The 18,055-nt window shown below is 34.3% G+C and overlaps 1 protein-coding gene across 3 annotated transcripts in view; it reads left to right on the forward strand.

Moving 5' to 3' along the window:
- The window catches only part of CD2AP (CD2 associated protein), a 156,405-nt gene that overhangs the window by 97,258 nt on the left and 41,092 nt on the right, over positions 1 to 18,055 (forward strand). For all 3 annotated transcript variants that reach the window (XM_003923090.4, XM_074397874.1, XM_074397875.1), the window contains exons 6-11: positions 6,614 to 6,801; positions 9,069 to 9,147; positions 9,562 to 9,656; positions 11,955 to 12,059; positions 13,437 to 13,473; positions 14,576 to 14,638. In XM_003923090.4, the coding sequence (XP_003923139.2) occupies positions 6,614 to 6,801; positions 9,069 to 9,147; positions 9,562 to 9,656; positions 11,955 to 12,059; positions 13,437 to 13,473; positions 14,576 to 14,638 (567 nt within the window). The remainder of the gene's footprint in view (positions 1 to 6,613; positions 6,802 to 9,068; positions 9,148 to 9,561; positions 9,657 to 11,954; positions 12,060 to 13,436; positions 13,474 to 14,575; positions 14,639 to 18,055) is intronic.

Below are 18,055 nucleotides of genomic sequence, written 5' to 3' on the forward strand. Positions count from 1 at the left end.
AGTTGGCTTTATCAATATTGGTTAATACCATGGAGTTTCATTTTAAAAATGCCTTTTTGATATGTACCGCATATACTAATCTGTACTAGAATATTGCTTTGTCCAACAGATTGGTTGTTGCAGCCATATATTAAACTTTATAGAATATGCTTCTGGCAATGTGGGAGCAAGACAGTATAAAATTCACTTTTCTACCAAGTGAATTGGCGTTAGAGATTCAAGCTAGAGAATTGGAGAAAATATAGGAAGCAAATTTTTCCAAAAAATAGGCAGCACAGGACTGGAATTCCTGAGAAAAGGAGAAAGAAACAAGGGGAAAGGAGAGCTCTGCCATTGTCTTAGATTTCTGCCAGGAGCTAGTTTCTGGACTGCAGTACAGGGGGACCTTACCACTGCAGGAGGCTGTGGTTTTGTTGAGTATTGGTCAAAATTCAGGCAAACAAAGGCAGTTAGAATTCTGTGTTGCTCAATACCTAAGGAGAGAGCTGTATATAGAGAACACACCACAACTGTTCTTGGGTATTGTTTTGAGGGTTTCGCTGAGTACCAATCTGTGAATGTGTACAGTGAAACTCCAGAGACTGAACATGAGCAACTTGTGGAGAAAAAGCAATTACAAGGGGTCAATACAAACGATTTCTGGTATGCTTGCTTATACAAGGCCAAAATTGAGCGCTCTTTCTCTAGATTTGAGATTTCATTGACTACTTGGGCATTGGAGTAGAGAGGTGAAGTGGAGCTAAATTGGCCTTAGAATGGAGACTGCTCTAATACTACCCTAAAAAAGCTTCACACTAATGTGCAAATAACTTAACTGTTTTCCAGAAAAAGAAAAAACAATTAAAATTTGCCTGCACTTTTTAAAGTAGAATTTCTCAACCTTGTCACTGATGATGCTTTGGGCTGGATAATTATTGGTTTTCAGGGGCTATCTGGTACATACAGGATGTTAAGAAGCATTCCTGATTTCTACTCACTAGATGTCAGTAACACTTCCCCATTGTAATAACCAAACATTTCTCCACTTATTGCCTCATGTCTCTTGGCAGGCAGAATCCACCCTGATTGGGAATGACTATTGTAAAGGATTACTGTAAATTTAGCATTCAGCAACATCAAAATTTTAAATATTAGGCGTATCAAGAAACAGGGACCAGGCATGGTGGCTCATGCCTGTGATCCCAGCACTTTGGGAGGCTGAGGCGGGCAGATCACGAGGTCAGGAGTTTGAGGCCAGAGTGGCCAACATGGTGAAAACCTGTCTCTACTAAAATCACAAAAAATTAGCCAGGTGTGATGGCAGGTGCCTGTAATCCCAGCTACTTGGGAGACTGAGACAGGAGAATTGCTTGAACCCGGGAGGTGGAGTTTGCAGTAAGCCGAGATCACACCATTGCACTCTAGCCTGGGCAACAGAGCAACACTCTGTCTCAAAAAAGAATAGAAAATAGAAGCAGGAAAATGTGGCATATAATCTGGAGCAAAAATTAGTTGGTAGAAAGAGACCTAGAAATGATGGAATTAGCAGACATTAAAATAACTATAATAGAAATGCTCAATATGCTCAAGGTTGTAATGGAAAATGTTAATAATGAGTAGTAAGTAGAAGATACAAAAAAAAAGAGCTAAATGGGATTTAAAAGGACAAAATGGAACTGCTAGAGATGAAAAACATATCTGAAATGAATTTTTTCCGGAGAAACTTTTAACAGAAGACTAGACAATGTAGAAGAAACGGGATGGGGTTTAAAGGACAAAATGGAACTACTAGAGGTGAAAAACACATCCGAAGTGGATTTTTTCCTGTGGAACTTTTAACAGAAGACTAGACAATGTAGAAGAAAAGATCCTTGCACTTGAAAATGTGACAATAGAATATATGCAAAATAGAGCAGAAAGAGCAAAAAGACTGCAAAACTTCAAAAACTCCAGCAACGTGGGATAATTTTTTTTTTTTTTTGGAGACACGGTCTTACTCTGTCGTCTGTCGCCAAGGCTGGAATGCGGTGGCACAGTGTCCACTGGCGTAATCTCCACTCACTGCAACCTCTGCCTCCTGAGTTCAAGCAGTTCTCCTACCTCAGCCTCCCAAGTAGCTGAGACTACAGGCTTGTGCTACCACACCTGACTAATTTTTGTATTTTTTGGTATAGATGGGGTTTCACCATGTTGGCCAAGCTCGTGTCAAACTTTTGACTTTAAGTGATCCACCTGTTTTAGCCTCCCAAAGTGCTGGGATTATAGGTGTGAGCCACTGCGCCTGGCTGGGATAGTTTTTAAATGGTCTAACATATGTAGCTGGAGGGTCAGAAGGAGAGAAGAGAGGGTGGACAGAAAAAATGTTTGAAGGAATAATGCAAAAAATTTTCTGAATTTGATGCAAGCTATAAATCCACAAATGCAAGAAGTGTAAACAAAGCTTAGCACATTATAATCATGTGCTAAATACAAGCAACAAAGCAAAAAACTTAGAAGGTACTACGAGGGAAAAGGCACATCAAATAAATGATGTAAGAATTCTGCAGATTATCTTCAGAAACTATATAAATCACAAGAGAATCCCTCAAGGGTACTGAGGGGCAATTATGTTTTAAAGCCTAGAGCAACTTCTAAGAAAACAAAACATTGAAGTTGCCTTATTCAGTTAATGCTGCTATAACAAAATGCCTGAGACTGGGTAATTTATATTAAAAAAACTCATTTCTCACAGTTCTGGCATTTGAGAAGTCCTCTCATCTAGGCGCTAGTGTGTTCAGTGTTAGTTGGAGCCTGCCTGGTTTCTGCTTTGAAGATGGTGCCTTGTTTCTGTATCCTCCAAAGGGGATGAATGTTGTGTCTTTCCCTAGAAGAAGGGGGACAGAGGTGATCTCACTCACTCAAGCCCTCATGGTCTAGTCACCTCCTAAAAGCCCTAGCTCCTGATACTATCATACTGGGTCTTAGGTTCTCACTTAATGAATTTTAGAGGGACACATACATTCAGACTGTAGCAGAGGTATAGCTAATAACATTAATAATAAAATGGAATGCTAAGAAATGTTTTTTTAAAAAAAGACTTGAAATGAGAAAAAAGGAAGAAAGATTAAGTGGGTAAATAGAGAACAAATAGCAAGATAATGGATTCAAATATAATTGCATCAGTGATTATGTTAAATGTGTGAATGGTCCAAAAACTTTTGAAAGACCAGGATGGTCAGCCTGGATAATACAAAAACTCACTGACATGTTAAAAGAAGGTTAGAAAAAGATGTTCTGTGCAAAGCACAATAAATAGGATAGAATGACTGTATTAATATCAAAGTATATTTCAGGAAAGAAAATATTATCAGGGAATTAAAAAAGGGACATTTTATAGTGATGGAGCCAATTTATAAAAATTAATAGCAATTCCAAATATATAATTCAACAATAGAACTTCTAAGTAGATGAGATACAAACTTCCAGAACTGAAAGAAATTGATAAATCCATGAAAAGATTTAAACATGCATCTCTCAGTAATTGGTAGAACTAATGAACAAAAAAATTTGTATTTAGAAGACTTGAATTGAATAACATTCTTAACTGAGTGGACCTAAATGATGTTTACAGAATAGTCTAACAACAGAGGAATATACAGTCTTTTGATGTGTACTTGGAGTATGTACCAGATCAACCCTGTGTTGGGGCATCAGACAAGTCTCATCAAATTTAAAAGGATTGGTGTTGAACAGTACAGGTTTTGTGACCACATGGAATTATTTGTGGAACACTAAGATATTTGGGAAATTCTCAGTTATTTGAACAAAACTTGTAAATAATGTACAGTTTATAGAATTTTATAAGGGACATTAGAACAGTTTTTGATATAAAAATGAAAGTGAAACAACATATCAGAATTTGTGGCATGCAGGTAAAGCAATATCTGTAGGAAAATTTGTAGTCTTAAATGCTTAAATATTAGAAAAGATACCTTTAAGAAAAAGAAGAGCAAATTAAACCTGACATAAGAAGAAGAAAGTAAATAAGAGCAGAAAACTATGAAATAAAAAACAGACCAACAGACAAGAAAATCAAGTTCAAAAGTTGAGTGTTCTGACATGATAAAAAAAAATTACGAATACCCTGACAATACTGATCAAAGTGAAAAGAGAAAAGCAAAAATTACTGTTTTCAAATGTGAAGGAATATCACAGAACTGACATTTAAAAGTATAATAAGGAAATATGCTCATAAATTTGACAACTTAGATGAGATGTACATACCCTTGTAAAAGTATAATTTACCAAAACAGACATAGGCAAAACAGAAATTCTAAGTAATCTAGCCAAGGTGGTTTTCACTGGTAAATTCTATCAAGCATTTGATCTTACTCAGATTCTTTCAGATTTCTTAGGTCTGTATGACCTTGATACCAAAACCTCATGAAGTAATTTGAAAAAAAGGACTTACATACTATTATCGCTCATGAACATAAACACAAATCCTTGAAATAATCCATCAAATTCAGCAAAATATGTAAAGGTTACATCAAACTCAGCAAAACATGTAAAGGTTAGTACATCATGACAAATGGGGTCTATCCCTTACATGCAAGGCTGATTGAAAAAATTTATATAATCCACAATAGTAATAGTTTACAGGGAAACAACCATGTGGTCATTTCACTAGATGCAGAAAGAATTTACACATTCAGTAATTAATGATAAAAGCTCTACATAGTAGCATAGAAGGGAGTTTTCTAAATTTTATAAAGCTCATCTAGGAAATCCTGGAGCTACATTCTTCATGGTAGATACAGTAGTATAGCTGTACGATGGGATACTAATCAGCAATAAGAAGGAATGAAGCATGGATACATGCGACAGCATGGACGAATCTCAGATACTCTGTGTAGTCAAAGAAGTTAAAAGTTTATATACTGTATGATTATAATTTATTTGAAAAAGGGCTTGGTGACAGTGAAGTTCAGAGGTTTCTTGAGGTTTGGGGAAAGGATTGACTGTGATGGTGTACAAGTGTTGGGTGACGCATTGTTCTGTATCTTGTATTTTCATGGTACGACATGTCAAACATTACTGAAATGTGTATTTAAAAGGGATTGTTTTATTGATTATAAACATTCTCTAAATGCAGTTGAATTTTAAAAATATATTACAAAACTGTCTTCTCCACTTCAGTCTTCTGTGTGACTTAGGAAAATATCGAAAATGGTTAAGATAGGTCACGATACTTGTTAGCATTAAGTTTGTTAGTAACTTCTTTTGGCAAACCATCTATAAAATGGTCATTTCGATAGATGCGGAAAGACAGTCCCACATTTGATTGAAGACTTTTGTGGTTTAAGCCATTATATTGAAGTGTTTAAGACTGGTTTTTGAGGTCATCTAGAGTTCACTTCAAAAATTGACTTTTTTTTTAACCTTTTTAAAAAATATATTTTATTGCGTTTTAGGTTTTGGGGTACAAGTGAAGAACATGCAAGATTGTTGCATAGGTACATACATTACAATCTGGTTTGCTACCTTTCTCAGCATCACCTGTATCTGGCATTTCTCCCCTTGTTACTTAACTACTTATGGCTCCTTGGAAGAGTCATTAATATCCCTTTGTTCAAGTTTATTTATTTGTAAAATGAGGAATAATAGTGCTTAATGTTAAGAAGCCCATATAGGTTTATGAAAATAGATAATTCATACGAAGTGCTTAGCCAAGTACGTGGTACAGAATTAGCTCTGAATGAATGGTGACTACTATTTTTTATCCCTATATTTTTACTGTTATACTTCAACAGACTACCTTAGTTCAGTGAACTGATACCACTTATTTTTCCTTACCTCCTACCCTCATTCTTAAATGTTTCTGAATTTTTACTGGATGATTTACTCTAGAACTTTGTTTCTTACTTAGATTATAAGGCTCTTTGAGGATCTGATAAAAGTTGTGCCTGTTTTACCCAGAAAAATGTACTGTAAAAATAACCACACAGTTTTCCATAGGGTTGTTTGTGAGCTCATTGAACCTATAAATAAGAACCCTTGTTACTGAGCAAGAATGTAAAAAGTTCTTACCCATATAATATTAAACTTAAAAATTTTTATTACGTAATAATTTGAGTTTCCGCTGACTGCTTTAAAATTAGACTTGTTATCTAATCTCTGAGCTAACATTACAGGTTATGAACTATTGACCTTTTTAAAATAAACATTTTTTAACATTCTCAGTTTTTATATTCAGAAACTCATGTTAACTTTGATTGGGTTGAATCATATAGCTTTAAAAAAATGGTCTTATTTCTTTAATGTTTGTCTCAGATTATATCATCTTTGGCCAAAAGCTGCAAATTGACATCCTGTTTTTAAGGACCTTGTATGACTGATATCCTAATTAGGATTTCTTAATTTTACTAATTAAATTTACCTAAAATTGTCATTGTTTTGCATAATAAAAAAGTCCATGTAAATTGCATAAATTGTATCTTGCTCTTTGGATATTTCAGTACTGCATCATTTAATTTATTGTTTTTATTCTACTGTGTTTTATTAGAAGGTGTATATAATGTAGACATTATGGCAGGGGATGCCAAGAGTTTTGTGATTCTTGGTGTCATTCTTCAAAAACAAATTATTGTTTCAGAAACTGTTTTGGCTGGGCCTACTTCACCTTTACCTTCCCCGGGAAATGGGAGTGAAACTGCGCCTGGATCAGTTACACAGCCCAAGAAAATTAGAGGAATTGGATTTGGAGACATTTTTAAAGAAGGCTCTGTGAAACTTAGAACAAGAACATCGAGTAGTGAAACAGAAGAGAAAAAACCAGAAAAGGTGATAATGATGAATTTACATTAGGTTGATTCCACTCATTCTCTCAGTAAGCATTTTTTAAGATGTAAAAGTCAGTTTGTAACTCTGTTAGATTTCTTTTTTTCAGATCACTAATAATTTGGTTATGAATGAGGAGGCTGAGAAATTTTGTCTCCAAATTTACAATGATATTCACGTGTGAATCTAATAAAATTAGAATGCTTATTTCTTGGTATATTTAACACACTTAGTAGAAGCTTTAGGGTTTTTAGTTACCATAAATAAAAATTAGAGCGTTTTATTTTTGCCTTTTTAAGATAAATTTATATATAAATTTAGTTATATATATAATTAATAAAATAAAATAAATATATATTTAATTTGAAATATACCTAAAATGGGCTGTTTTAAAATGAATTTACAAAATATTGTTACTTAATATTTTGCCACTACTTGACTTTCCTCTGGATTGTCAACACTTGTTAAATTTACTAATCTTCTTTGAATGTGTGGAGAATTTTATTTCATTAGCATTTTGCTGTCATTCTGAAATGAAAGAAAGTAAATGAACCATACATTGTAAGAGCTTTTGAGGCTTTAAAATAAAATCTTTAAGCTGTTATTTTGGTGGTAAAATAACTACAATTTGTAGAACATTTTTTTACAGTTCCTTCTGTCAGTCCTATCTCTTTAACTCTGAAGGATTTAAACTGTTTCAGTATTTGTTTGATTCATGTAGCTACGTGTCATTTATAATAATGTGTTTTAGCTATTGGATATTATGAAGTTTTCTCCGGTGGATTCAACTTTTTTTTTTTTCCTATCCCAACTTGCTACCTATTTTCTCATGTAATAGTGCAGAGTTGGGTTCAGAAAAGAGAACTTCCATTTTCTATCCTGCACATTCCTATCTCTGAGACTATCTGGCATTTAGGATTATGGGGTCAAATTGATTCTTGATTTTAAAGGTAAAGACTGGAATTCTCATGGATTTTGGGGTGGTACTCTATAGCCATATAATACCTAAGAATGTTGGATAAGCAATTCTTACATTGTGATAGAAATTAGACTAGATGATCTTTTGCCCCTTCAAACTCTAAATTTATGATGAGATTGAATAACTTTATCTGATTAATGATTATATTAATCATCTTATAATCATCCTTGATAATGTCTGCTACTCAGGAGTTGTTATTAGTGAGAGTAATCTCAGGGTTACCCTGTATAATGGTCTGGTCAGTGCTTTAATCACTGATCCAGGAATTGATAAAATAGGGATCACATTTACTGTGTTTCTAGGTACACCAGATTGGAAAATATGGTGGTTAGAGTTGGGGAAAACTAAAGTAAGTATCTTAGAAGATAAAAGAAAACACAGTGGTAGGTAGGTCAGTTAGCAGTGTGTTCAGACTTTTAAGTAATGACATCTAAGGTTAAATATGCTGTTTTTTCTGGTTAGAGAACTTAAGAAACACTAGTATAAAGTGGTAAAGGACTTTCTTTAGTAAATTACAGTGGAAAAACGTCTAGTAGACTATAGTTATAAGGAACATAAGATTACCTGAATCATTTACATTCAAATAGCAATGAAGTGTAAAGAATTATTTTTTGCCTCTCTTAGTTTAAGGTTTATATCTAGGTTCAAATCTGTGCTCAAATCTGGGCTCTGCTGCTAAATTCCTGTTACTGTGGACAGATTACTTATATAAATTTATATTATTGTATAAATAGTGCCCACTTTATGCAGATAGTTATGAGGCTGTTAGTCCTATTTTCACTATTATATAAGTGTTTAGCTCAGGGATTTAAGTTCTCAAGTGCTGTTGTTCTTATTTAATTTGATTTGTTGTATTTTTTAGAGATAGGGTCTCACCATATCATCCAGGCTGGAATGCAGTGGCACAATCATAGCTCACTGTAACCTTGAACTCTGGTTTCAAGCAGTTCTGCCTTGGCCTCCCTGAGTGTTGGGATTCAGGCATAAACCACCGGTACCTAGCCTCTTACTTATTTTAGAGATTCTAAAATTAAATCTCATTAATATACTATGGCCATCAGAGAATATTATCTTTAAGATAAGGAATCTTTAAATTGGTACCTCTGAGCTGTGATTTAGGAACTTTGGAAATCTTTACCTTTTTTATTGCTGAGTCTTCAGTCACATTACTAACTTAGCTATAAGTACTGTTAAGGAATGTTGGGTAACTGTAAATGGAAACTTTGTTTAACAATATTATCTTTATTCTATCTTGAAATAGTTTATGCCATTTTTTTTTTTCCTATTCTAGCCCTTAATCATACAGGCACTGGGACCCAAAACTCAGAGTGTGGAGATAACAAAAACAGAGACAGATGGTAAAATTAAAGGTGTGTTTTTGAATAAAGCTTTCATATTGAGAATAGTAGAAACATACTCAAACGTATTATGAGACTTGTTGAAAGCATTTGTTATACTGCTTTATTAGAATAGCAAATTCTAATTAGATGTAAGCACCATGAGGTCAAGGATTTTGATACACTTTGTTGGTTGAGTGATGTATCTCCTTGTAGTTGAGTCTGTGCCTGGAACATCACAAGCACTTAGTAAATATTTGAATGAATGATTAATGAAATTGTTACTTAACATATGGTATTGACTGTAAGTATTTTAAAATTTAAAGATAGACTATTAAGTTCATCTTTGATAACTTTTAGTGTACTTTATGCAAAATAGAGTCTTAATAAGTATTTGTTGAATGAATCCATTTGTGTGAGCCACATTATTTACATTATTTATTTCAGCTAAAGAATATTGTAGAACATTATTTGCATATGAAGGTACTAATGAAGATGAACTTACTTTTAAAGAGGGGGAGATAATCCATTTGATAAGTAAGGTAAGGTGTTTCTGTTTTTTAGTGAATTGTTTATTTTTAGAAATATTTTTCAAAAGCTATATATTCACCCTAGTATGTTCTTATATTCAACCTGGAATCTAGAAGAGCTGGGACTTTGTCTTGTTTCTAAGTCCTGAAAGCTTGGCACATAGTAAGTGCTCAGAATGGTCTCTTTTTGAGCTAACTTTTATTGCCTGTGTTTGTTAAAATTCATATATTGGGAATTATTGTTTACCATCATTTGCTTTTGTTTTTTTAAGTAATTTCTTTTTTAAATTAGTCTCAACTTTCCAGGTTTCTATTCTTAATTCTTTTCTACCTCATTCTAGTTTTTCTCCTCTATATTGTTTGGAGTGTTGTTTGTAATATAAACAGAAGAAGAAAAATAGGGAAACAAGCTAAATGTTCATCAGTATGGAAATTGTTCTGAAACTCTTCATGCTATGGAAAATGATGTTGTCATTTTAAAGAATGAAGTGATTTTATAACTTGGAATAAATCCTAATGCAAAATAAAGAGAAAACCCAGTAGTACTTGTGCGTGAGCAGAATCCTGTAATAACAATCTGTGTTTAGGAAAATTACAAATATTTGTTTTTTGCTGTAACAATGTAGAATAATTTTTGAAATTCCTCTCCTCATTTTTTTTTTTTTAAGTAGAGGCAGAGTCTTGCTTTGTTGTCCAGGCGTTCTCTAACTGTTGGGCTCAAGCAATCCTCTTGCTTTGGCCTCCCAAAGTGCTGAGATTACAAGCGTGAACTACCACACATGGCCCCATTGTTTTACACTGACTTTGTTATTAGATAGCATAGTGTATGTAATTTTTTTAAAAAATAAGTTTTATTGTGTATACTTAAAGTAGAATGATGTTATAGAATACATAGTAGTAAAAATGTTACTATAGTGAAGCAAATTGACATATCTATCATCTCACATAGTTACCTTTATTGTTTTAGTGGCAACAGCAGGTAAAATCATTTAGCAAGAGTTTTACAGATGTATGTAATTTTTAATATTAATATAGTTTGCACTGATTACACCTAATTTTTCATGCAAGGGTGGTGAGTATTTGGAAGAAACTTGGAAGGTCTTGTTAATTCAAAAAAATACATTTTTTTTTTTTTTGAGTCAGAGTCTCTCTCCATCACCAGGCGCCAGGCTGGAGTGCAGTGGCGTGACCTTGGCTCACTGTAACCTCCGCCTCTCAGGTTCAATCAGTTCTCCTGCCTCAGCCTTCCGAGTAGCTGAGACTGCAGTTGCATCCCATTGTGCCTAATTAATTATGTTTTCAAATTTTTTTGTAGAGGCAGGGTCTTGCTATGTTGTCCAGACTGGTCTTGCAAACTCCTGGCATCAAGCCATCTTCCCACATCAGCCTCTCAGGTTGCTGGGATTACAAAGCATGAACCACTGTGCCTGGTCAAATCTCATTCCTTTTTAAAGCAGCTGAATAATGTGATTAATTTTTAAGTACATAAAGTGTTAAGAATGTTAAGAAAGATACAGTTTGAAAATTCAAATTCTTTCTCTCCATCTTTCTCTCCTTTCTACTTCCTTTAATCTTAACTTATTTTTTTTTTTTTTTTTTTTTTGAGATGGAGTCTTGCTCTGTCACCCAGGCTGGAGTGTAGTGGCACGAGTGTAGAGTGTAGTGGCACGATCTCTGCTCACTGCAACCTCTGCCTTCTGGGGTCAAGCGATTTTTCTGTCTCAGCCTCCTGAATAGCTGAGACTACCGGTGCCTGCCACCACACCAGCTAATTTTTGTATTTTTAGTGGAGATGGGGTTGCACCTTGTTGGTCAGGCTGGTCTCAACCTCCTGACCTCAGGTGATCCACCCAGCTTGGCCTCACAACATGCTAGGATTATAGGTGTGAGCCAACGCACCTGGCCTTATTTTATCTTTTTCCTGTTTCCCCAGAGAACCTTTTAACCTTATCGATGGAATTTTAAAATTGATAGGTTTTAAAAAATTAAACTCAATTTTGTAACTACTGCTAAAAGTAGTATGTGGGGAATATTTTCTTTTAGGACAATGTGATCTGTTTGGTTCCATCTGGGCACAGGAGATCATTCTTGTAATTTCAACACTTTGGAAGCCCAAATCAAGAGGATCATTTGAGCCCAGAAGTTTATGGTTGCACACTTGTGGTCCTAGCCACTTGGGAGGCTGACATGGGAGGATCACTTGAGCCCAGGAGGTTGAGGCTGCAGTTAGCCATGACTGCATCACTGCACTCACTCCAGTCTGACCTTATCTTAAAAACTTCCACTGTCTTACTCTGTTTTGCTTTTTAGGAGACTGGAGAAGCTGGCTGGTGGAAGGGTGAACTTAATGGTAAAGAAGGAGTATTTCCAGACAATTTTGCTGTTCAGATAAATGAACTGGACAAAGACTATCCAGTAAGCTTTTGTTTTCAATGATGATAATACTTGAACATTTTGCCACTATTCTTTTGTAAACAAGTTTTTTTCATTGTTATTAAATAAATTTTATGAAGGAGTTTCAGATGTACCTATTCAGGTAGGAGTTCTTTGAGTTATAGTAAAACAAAATAATGTTTCAGTTCTGTACTTTATTCCTCCTTTTTTTCTTTCTTGACTGTACTGAAAAGTAACCTTAGACTTCTTTATTTTATAATTTAAGAAGGGCTGTCTATCCTAGTAACATAAATTAGTACTTTCCTGGAAGAAATTGTATTTTTATTTAATGTTGTTGAAAAGCTTTAGTTTATTTTAAGGTCTTGTGATATTGCTATTATTCTGTTGGTGCATTTTTTGGGGAGGGCAAGAAGCAGTCTTTGCCTCTTTATGGAATTTGTTATTTTTGTGTCACTTCTCAGAGAAAAAAGTGAGGCTGTGTCATTCATCAGTGGTGTTTTGCCTTTCTACAACTTGGTCTCTTTTCTCCATGGATGAGGAATATAATGGAGTTTTTAAAATAGAGGGAAAGAGCATTGGCATAAGCACACAGAGGGATGGGCCACCATGTTAGGTTTAAGCCAATGCAGAACTGTAACTCAGTGGAAGCTTAGGCTGTCTGAGGCCTTTCTTTTGCTAGATTGCATTCAATATTGATTCAGCCTTCATATGATTTATTTTTGTACTTTTATTAATGAATACCTTTTTATCCTTTTATTATGTTCATACATTATGGCTTATCAGTTATTCTTAAGTTGTAAAAACCAAGTTTACAAACTTAGAAATGTGTCTCATTTTTTTTAAGGTATTAAGTCTCGAAAATGAGTGCATGTTTATACATTGAGGAAAAACAGGTCTTTGTCTTTAACCGTTGCTTTGAGAGTTCGGAAGAGTTAATCCTGAAAACTAGGTCTATTTGTTGCTACTCTACTTTTTTTTTTTTTTTTTTTTAAACAACAATAACAACAACAAGGTCTCTTCCTTGTTCTGCTAGTTCTCCACTCCCCACAACCCCAGCTGCAAAAGAAGGGTAAACTGGTACTTAGGACTCTTAACCTAGGGAAGGTAGAGCAGAACGTTTTTGCTCATTAAGACTTTTAAGGTCAATTCAATCCAATGATATATGGATTGAAATATTTGACTGAATTTTGATCAATGAGACTATTTCTTCTAATGAAATAATTTGTTGTCATTGCACTTTTGGGTAGTTGTTAGGATCTTAGCATTTTATAGTTTTTGGCAAGGATGGAATGAAGAGGAGAGACATTTGTATAATTTAGATTATTACTAATTGGTGTTTATTTTAACTATATTTAACATGAAATTGGTCAGCCATTTCCACCATTATTATTTTAACAGAAACCGAAGAAACCACCACCTCCTGCTAAGGGTCCAGGTATGTAAGAAACATAGTTTTCAGTTTGCTATTTCCAATATTTGAAAATTCTAAAATGGCCATATTGGATCTAATACAGATGATTAACTTTTATCAAGTATGTTGTAGTCTCTAAAATTTTTTAGAAATATATGAAAATTGAGTGTTCCTATGCATTAGTATCTGTCAATATTTTTTTTAAGTACAAATGGTATAAAATAGGAATCTTGAAAATAATGTAGATACTTTATATGTAATTTTAAGTTAATAAAATTGATCAAATTTATACTGTTTTAGAAAACTTAACATACTGACCTGGACAATTAGTTATTCTACTTTTTCAAATGAAATCCATTTGTTAATGTCTAAAATAATAATAATTTGCATACTCTTATTTCAGAGAGTATGCTGAAGGTTAAACAAAATAGATGATTTTAAATAGATGAATAAATTATGGTATACCTAGAATGTCTTCAAGGTTAAAGTTTTGTAATCTGGCTCTTTGCTTTCATAAATTCTACTTTTGAATACTTGCTCTTCACAGGTGTAATAAAAATATCTATTTCCTAAAAGATTTGCTGTGTTTTTAGGATAATCCAATCTTTTTCTCCATGGATTTTAGCTTTGTATTTGCTGACCTAATCCTGGAGCAAAGAAAGCATAAATTAAAAGTAATTTTTATAGAAGTTGATGTTGAAGCCTTATTATATAGCTTTACTCTTCAGTATGGTAGCCACTAACCATGTGGGGCTTTTAAAATTAATTAAATAAAATTTAAAAATTGAGTTTCTCAGTCATAGGAATGCCATTTCAAGTGCTCAGTAGTCATTTGTTGGACACTGAAAAAATAGCATGTTTTCATCACCACGGACTGCAGTATGGTAAAGGATATGATCTCTAACACCTAAAGTTGACAAAGAAGGAACTGAGACCACAGAATAGGGTAGTAGTGCCAACTCTAGGATTAGAAATTAAGCCTGGTGATTCTGGTATATTGTTCATTCTATTAAACCATGGTTTCATTTGATGTTATTTTTCAATGCATCTTTATTTTTTAGAAGCGTAATTGTCTCTGTGCTTTAAAACTATCTTATTAAAAAAGTATTAATTTTTTTCCCCATAGCTCCCAAGCCTGAACTGATAGCTACAGAGAAGAAGTATTTTTCTTTAAAGCCTGAAGAAAAAGGTGAGGCTGATTTTCAACTTTCAGAAAAAAACCAATTCCTTCTTTTATTGTCATTTTAACTGTTTCTCCACACTGAGTTATTTACACTGATTTTTAGCAGGTATTCAGTGTTTGTTTTACAATGTTTGAAGTTTTCTGGGAGGTAGTAGTTCATTTAAGATTGACATACAATTATGCTTTCTCAAACTGATAACAATTTACATTCATTAAAAAAATTAAACTATTACTTCAGCAGGATGTTGTCTTTATTCGTAGGTATTTCACAGACTGTATAAGAAAACTAAGCATTAAAAAAAAACTATGCTTTTATTATTTTTATAGTGTTTCAGTCTTTAGAAAATTCCTTAGAAGGTTGAAGACCTAGTTCCTACTTAAGCATGGAAATAATTAATTACATATTATTTAATCTCACTGCATGTATTTGTCAAAATGTAAACCTGGAAAATTATTCCAAGGTACCATGTGTATTTTGCTAAAAACTTTACTTATATTGGTTTGTTGTGAATTTGGAGAAAATAAGTCCTTCTCGTGGTACATAAAGATACACAATGGTTGTCACTAGTAGATTAGTTTATATACATCAAGAAACTTCAATACTATTTTAGAATGCTTTTGTTTCTTCTGCTAGTGTTGTGTTTTAACCCATCCTTGTTTTTTGCCTAAAGTACTGTATCCTCTTAATTGATTTATCTCACTTTAGCTCCTTGTCTGGCTCATACTTCATGTGTTGCCAGGATTATTTTTTTAAAGAGACTATTTTTTAGAGCAGTTTTAGGTTGACAGTGAAGCTGAGCCAAAAGTACAGAGTTCCTATATAGTTCCTTTCATCACACAGGCACAGTTTTTCCTACTGTTAACATTCCGTACCACAGTAGTATATTTGTTAGAATTAATGAGCCTGCCTACATTGACACTCCTTTATCACTCAGAGTCCATAGTTTACTTTAGTGTTCACTCCTAGTGTTGTACTTACGGATCTTGACAAATTTATAATGTCACATATCCACCACTGTAATATCATACAGAATAGCATTACTGCCCTAAAAACTTTCTTTGCTCTACCTGTTCATCTGTCCTTCCCTTTAGCCCTTGGCAATCATTGATTTTTTTAATGACTCTGTAGTTTTGCGTTTTCCAGAGTGTCATATAGTTGGACGCATACAGCGTGGGGCCTTTTCAAATTAGCTTATTTCACTTAATTATATCCCTTTAAAATTTCTCTGTATGTTTTCATGGCTTGGGAGGCATTTGTTGTTAGCACTAAATAATATTTCATTGTCTTTATATTCCACAATTTATTAATCCACTCATTTACTGAGGGACATCTTGATTGCTTCTAAGTTTTGGCAGTTATAAGGGGAACTGCTATAAATGTGTGTAGGTTTTTGGGTGGACATATTTTCAGTTCATTTGGGTAAATACCAAAGAGAGGGATTACCTGATAATATGACAAGAGTATATTGAGTTTTGTAAGCAACTGCCAGACTTCTTTCAATGTGGCTGTACCATTTTGTTTGTACTCCCACCAGTAATCAATTAGAATTTCTGTTCTACATTCTAGCCAGCATTTGGTGTTTTCAGTGTTTTGGATTTTGGCCTTTCTAATAGGTGTCTAATGGTATTTTACTTTTGTTTTCAATTGCAATTCTATGATGACATATGCTGTTGAATATCTTCGCATGTACTTAATTGTTATTTGGATATCTTTGGTAAAGTGTTGTAGTCTTTTCTGCATTTTTAATGAGTTTTTTTTTCCTTCAGTTTCTTTTTTTGTATATTTTGGACAGCAGTCTTTTATTAAATGTTTTTGCAAATATTTTCTCCCAGTCTATGGCTTGTTTTCTTCACAGAGCAGAGGTTTTAAATTTTATTGAAGCTTATCAGTTATTTCTTTTATGGATCATGGCTTTGGTGTTGTATCTAAAAAGTCATTGCCATACCCAAGGCCATCTGGATTTTCTCCTGTGTAATCTTCAAGGAATTTTATAGTTTTGTGTTTTACATTTAGGTTTGTGATTCGTTTTGAATTAATTTTTGTGAAGGTTGTAAGGTCATTGTCTAGATTCTTTTTTGTTGTTGTTATATGAATGCTAGTTGATCCAACACCATTTGTTGAAAAGACTTTCAGTTTTCAGATAAAAATCAAAAGTTCAAATTCAAGGCCTTCCAGTAACTGACCCCCACATTACATTTTTGATATCATCTTCCATGTGGATAACCTCCCATATAGGCACCGTGGAAGGAGAGCTAAGCAGAATCCTGGCACAATTAAAATCTGAAGAATATCTCAGTTTATAGTATTACTACTCAGTTATTTCCTTCTATGTCATCCTTTATATAATCATATATTAGTTTATAGAACTAGAACTTGAAGATTATCTCAGTTAATGGCGTAAATACTCCGTTATTTCCTGTTATATAATCCTCTACATATAATCATGTATTAGTTCATAGAATGAGTGCCTAAAGAATATCTTACCACTCACTTATTTCCATATATATATATATATATATATATATATATATGGAAATTTCCATATATATATATATATATGGAAATTTTCATTTATATATATATAAAACTATATCTTAGTTCCTAATCAGAGGAATGCCTGGAGTAGACATGGTACAGAGCATGAGTTAAGGAATAAGCAGCTTATAGTCGGAGGAATGTCTGGAGCAGACACAGTACAGAGCATGGTTTAAGGGAAAACAGTTACACCAGGACAAGAATCCAGGGCCCAGGTGGCAGCGTTCAGTATCATAAAGATACCCGCTGTATGGCAGGCTTGGGGCAACAGCCACTCCTGACAAAGGAGTTATAGGACCTTGCTCCAGTTCTTGTGGAGGACTGCCCTCAGACCAGCAATCCCTCGAGCATCTGAGGGCTCAAAAACCCCTCCAGATAATCACACCTTGGTGACTGTAAACTTTATCAGTTCTTGTTACTGTGCTGCTCAAAAAGCATCTTCCTGTAGAACTCATTGGAAGCTGCCAGCAGGTCACGGTAACCCTGACAGCTCTGTCACTGCTGTGTGACTTATAGCATCCTCCTATAAATCTTAGAAGTAGCTTACCCGTAGATAGAGGTGTTGCACACTGCACCCTCTTCACTGCTCACGGCCAACCTCCATGCCTCGTTGACCTAATGAGGGTGGACCCCTTACTGCACATGGCCCACTTCCTTGCCTCGATGACCTAATGGGAATGGACCCCTTGCTGTGCACTGTCCACCTCCTACCCTAGGTAACCTAATGGGGATGGACCCCTTGTTTTATTGCTCACAACCCTATCACTGTCCTTAAAGATGACTTCACTCACTGCCCTGCTTCCTAACCTATACACAATAAATACCGATGCCTCTGGACATTCGGGGCCTTGCCTGACTCTGCTTATAGGTGATGTGGCCCCCGTGAG

Source organism: Saimiri boliviensis, chromosome 4 (assembly GCF_048565385.1).
Source record: "Saimiri boliviensis isolate mSaiBol1 chromosome 4, mSaiBol1.pri, whole genome shotgun sequence".
NCBI lineage: Eukaryota > Metazoa > Chordata > Mammalia > Primates > Cebidae > Saimiri > Saimiri boliviensis.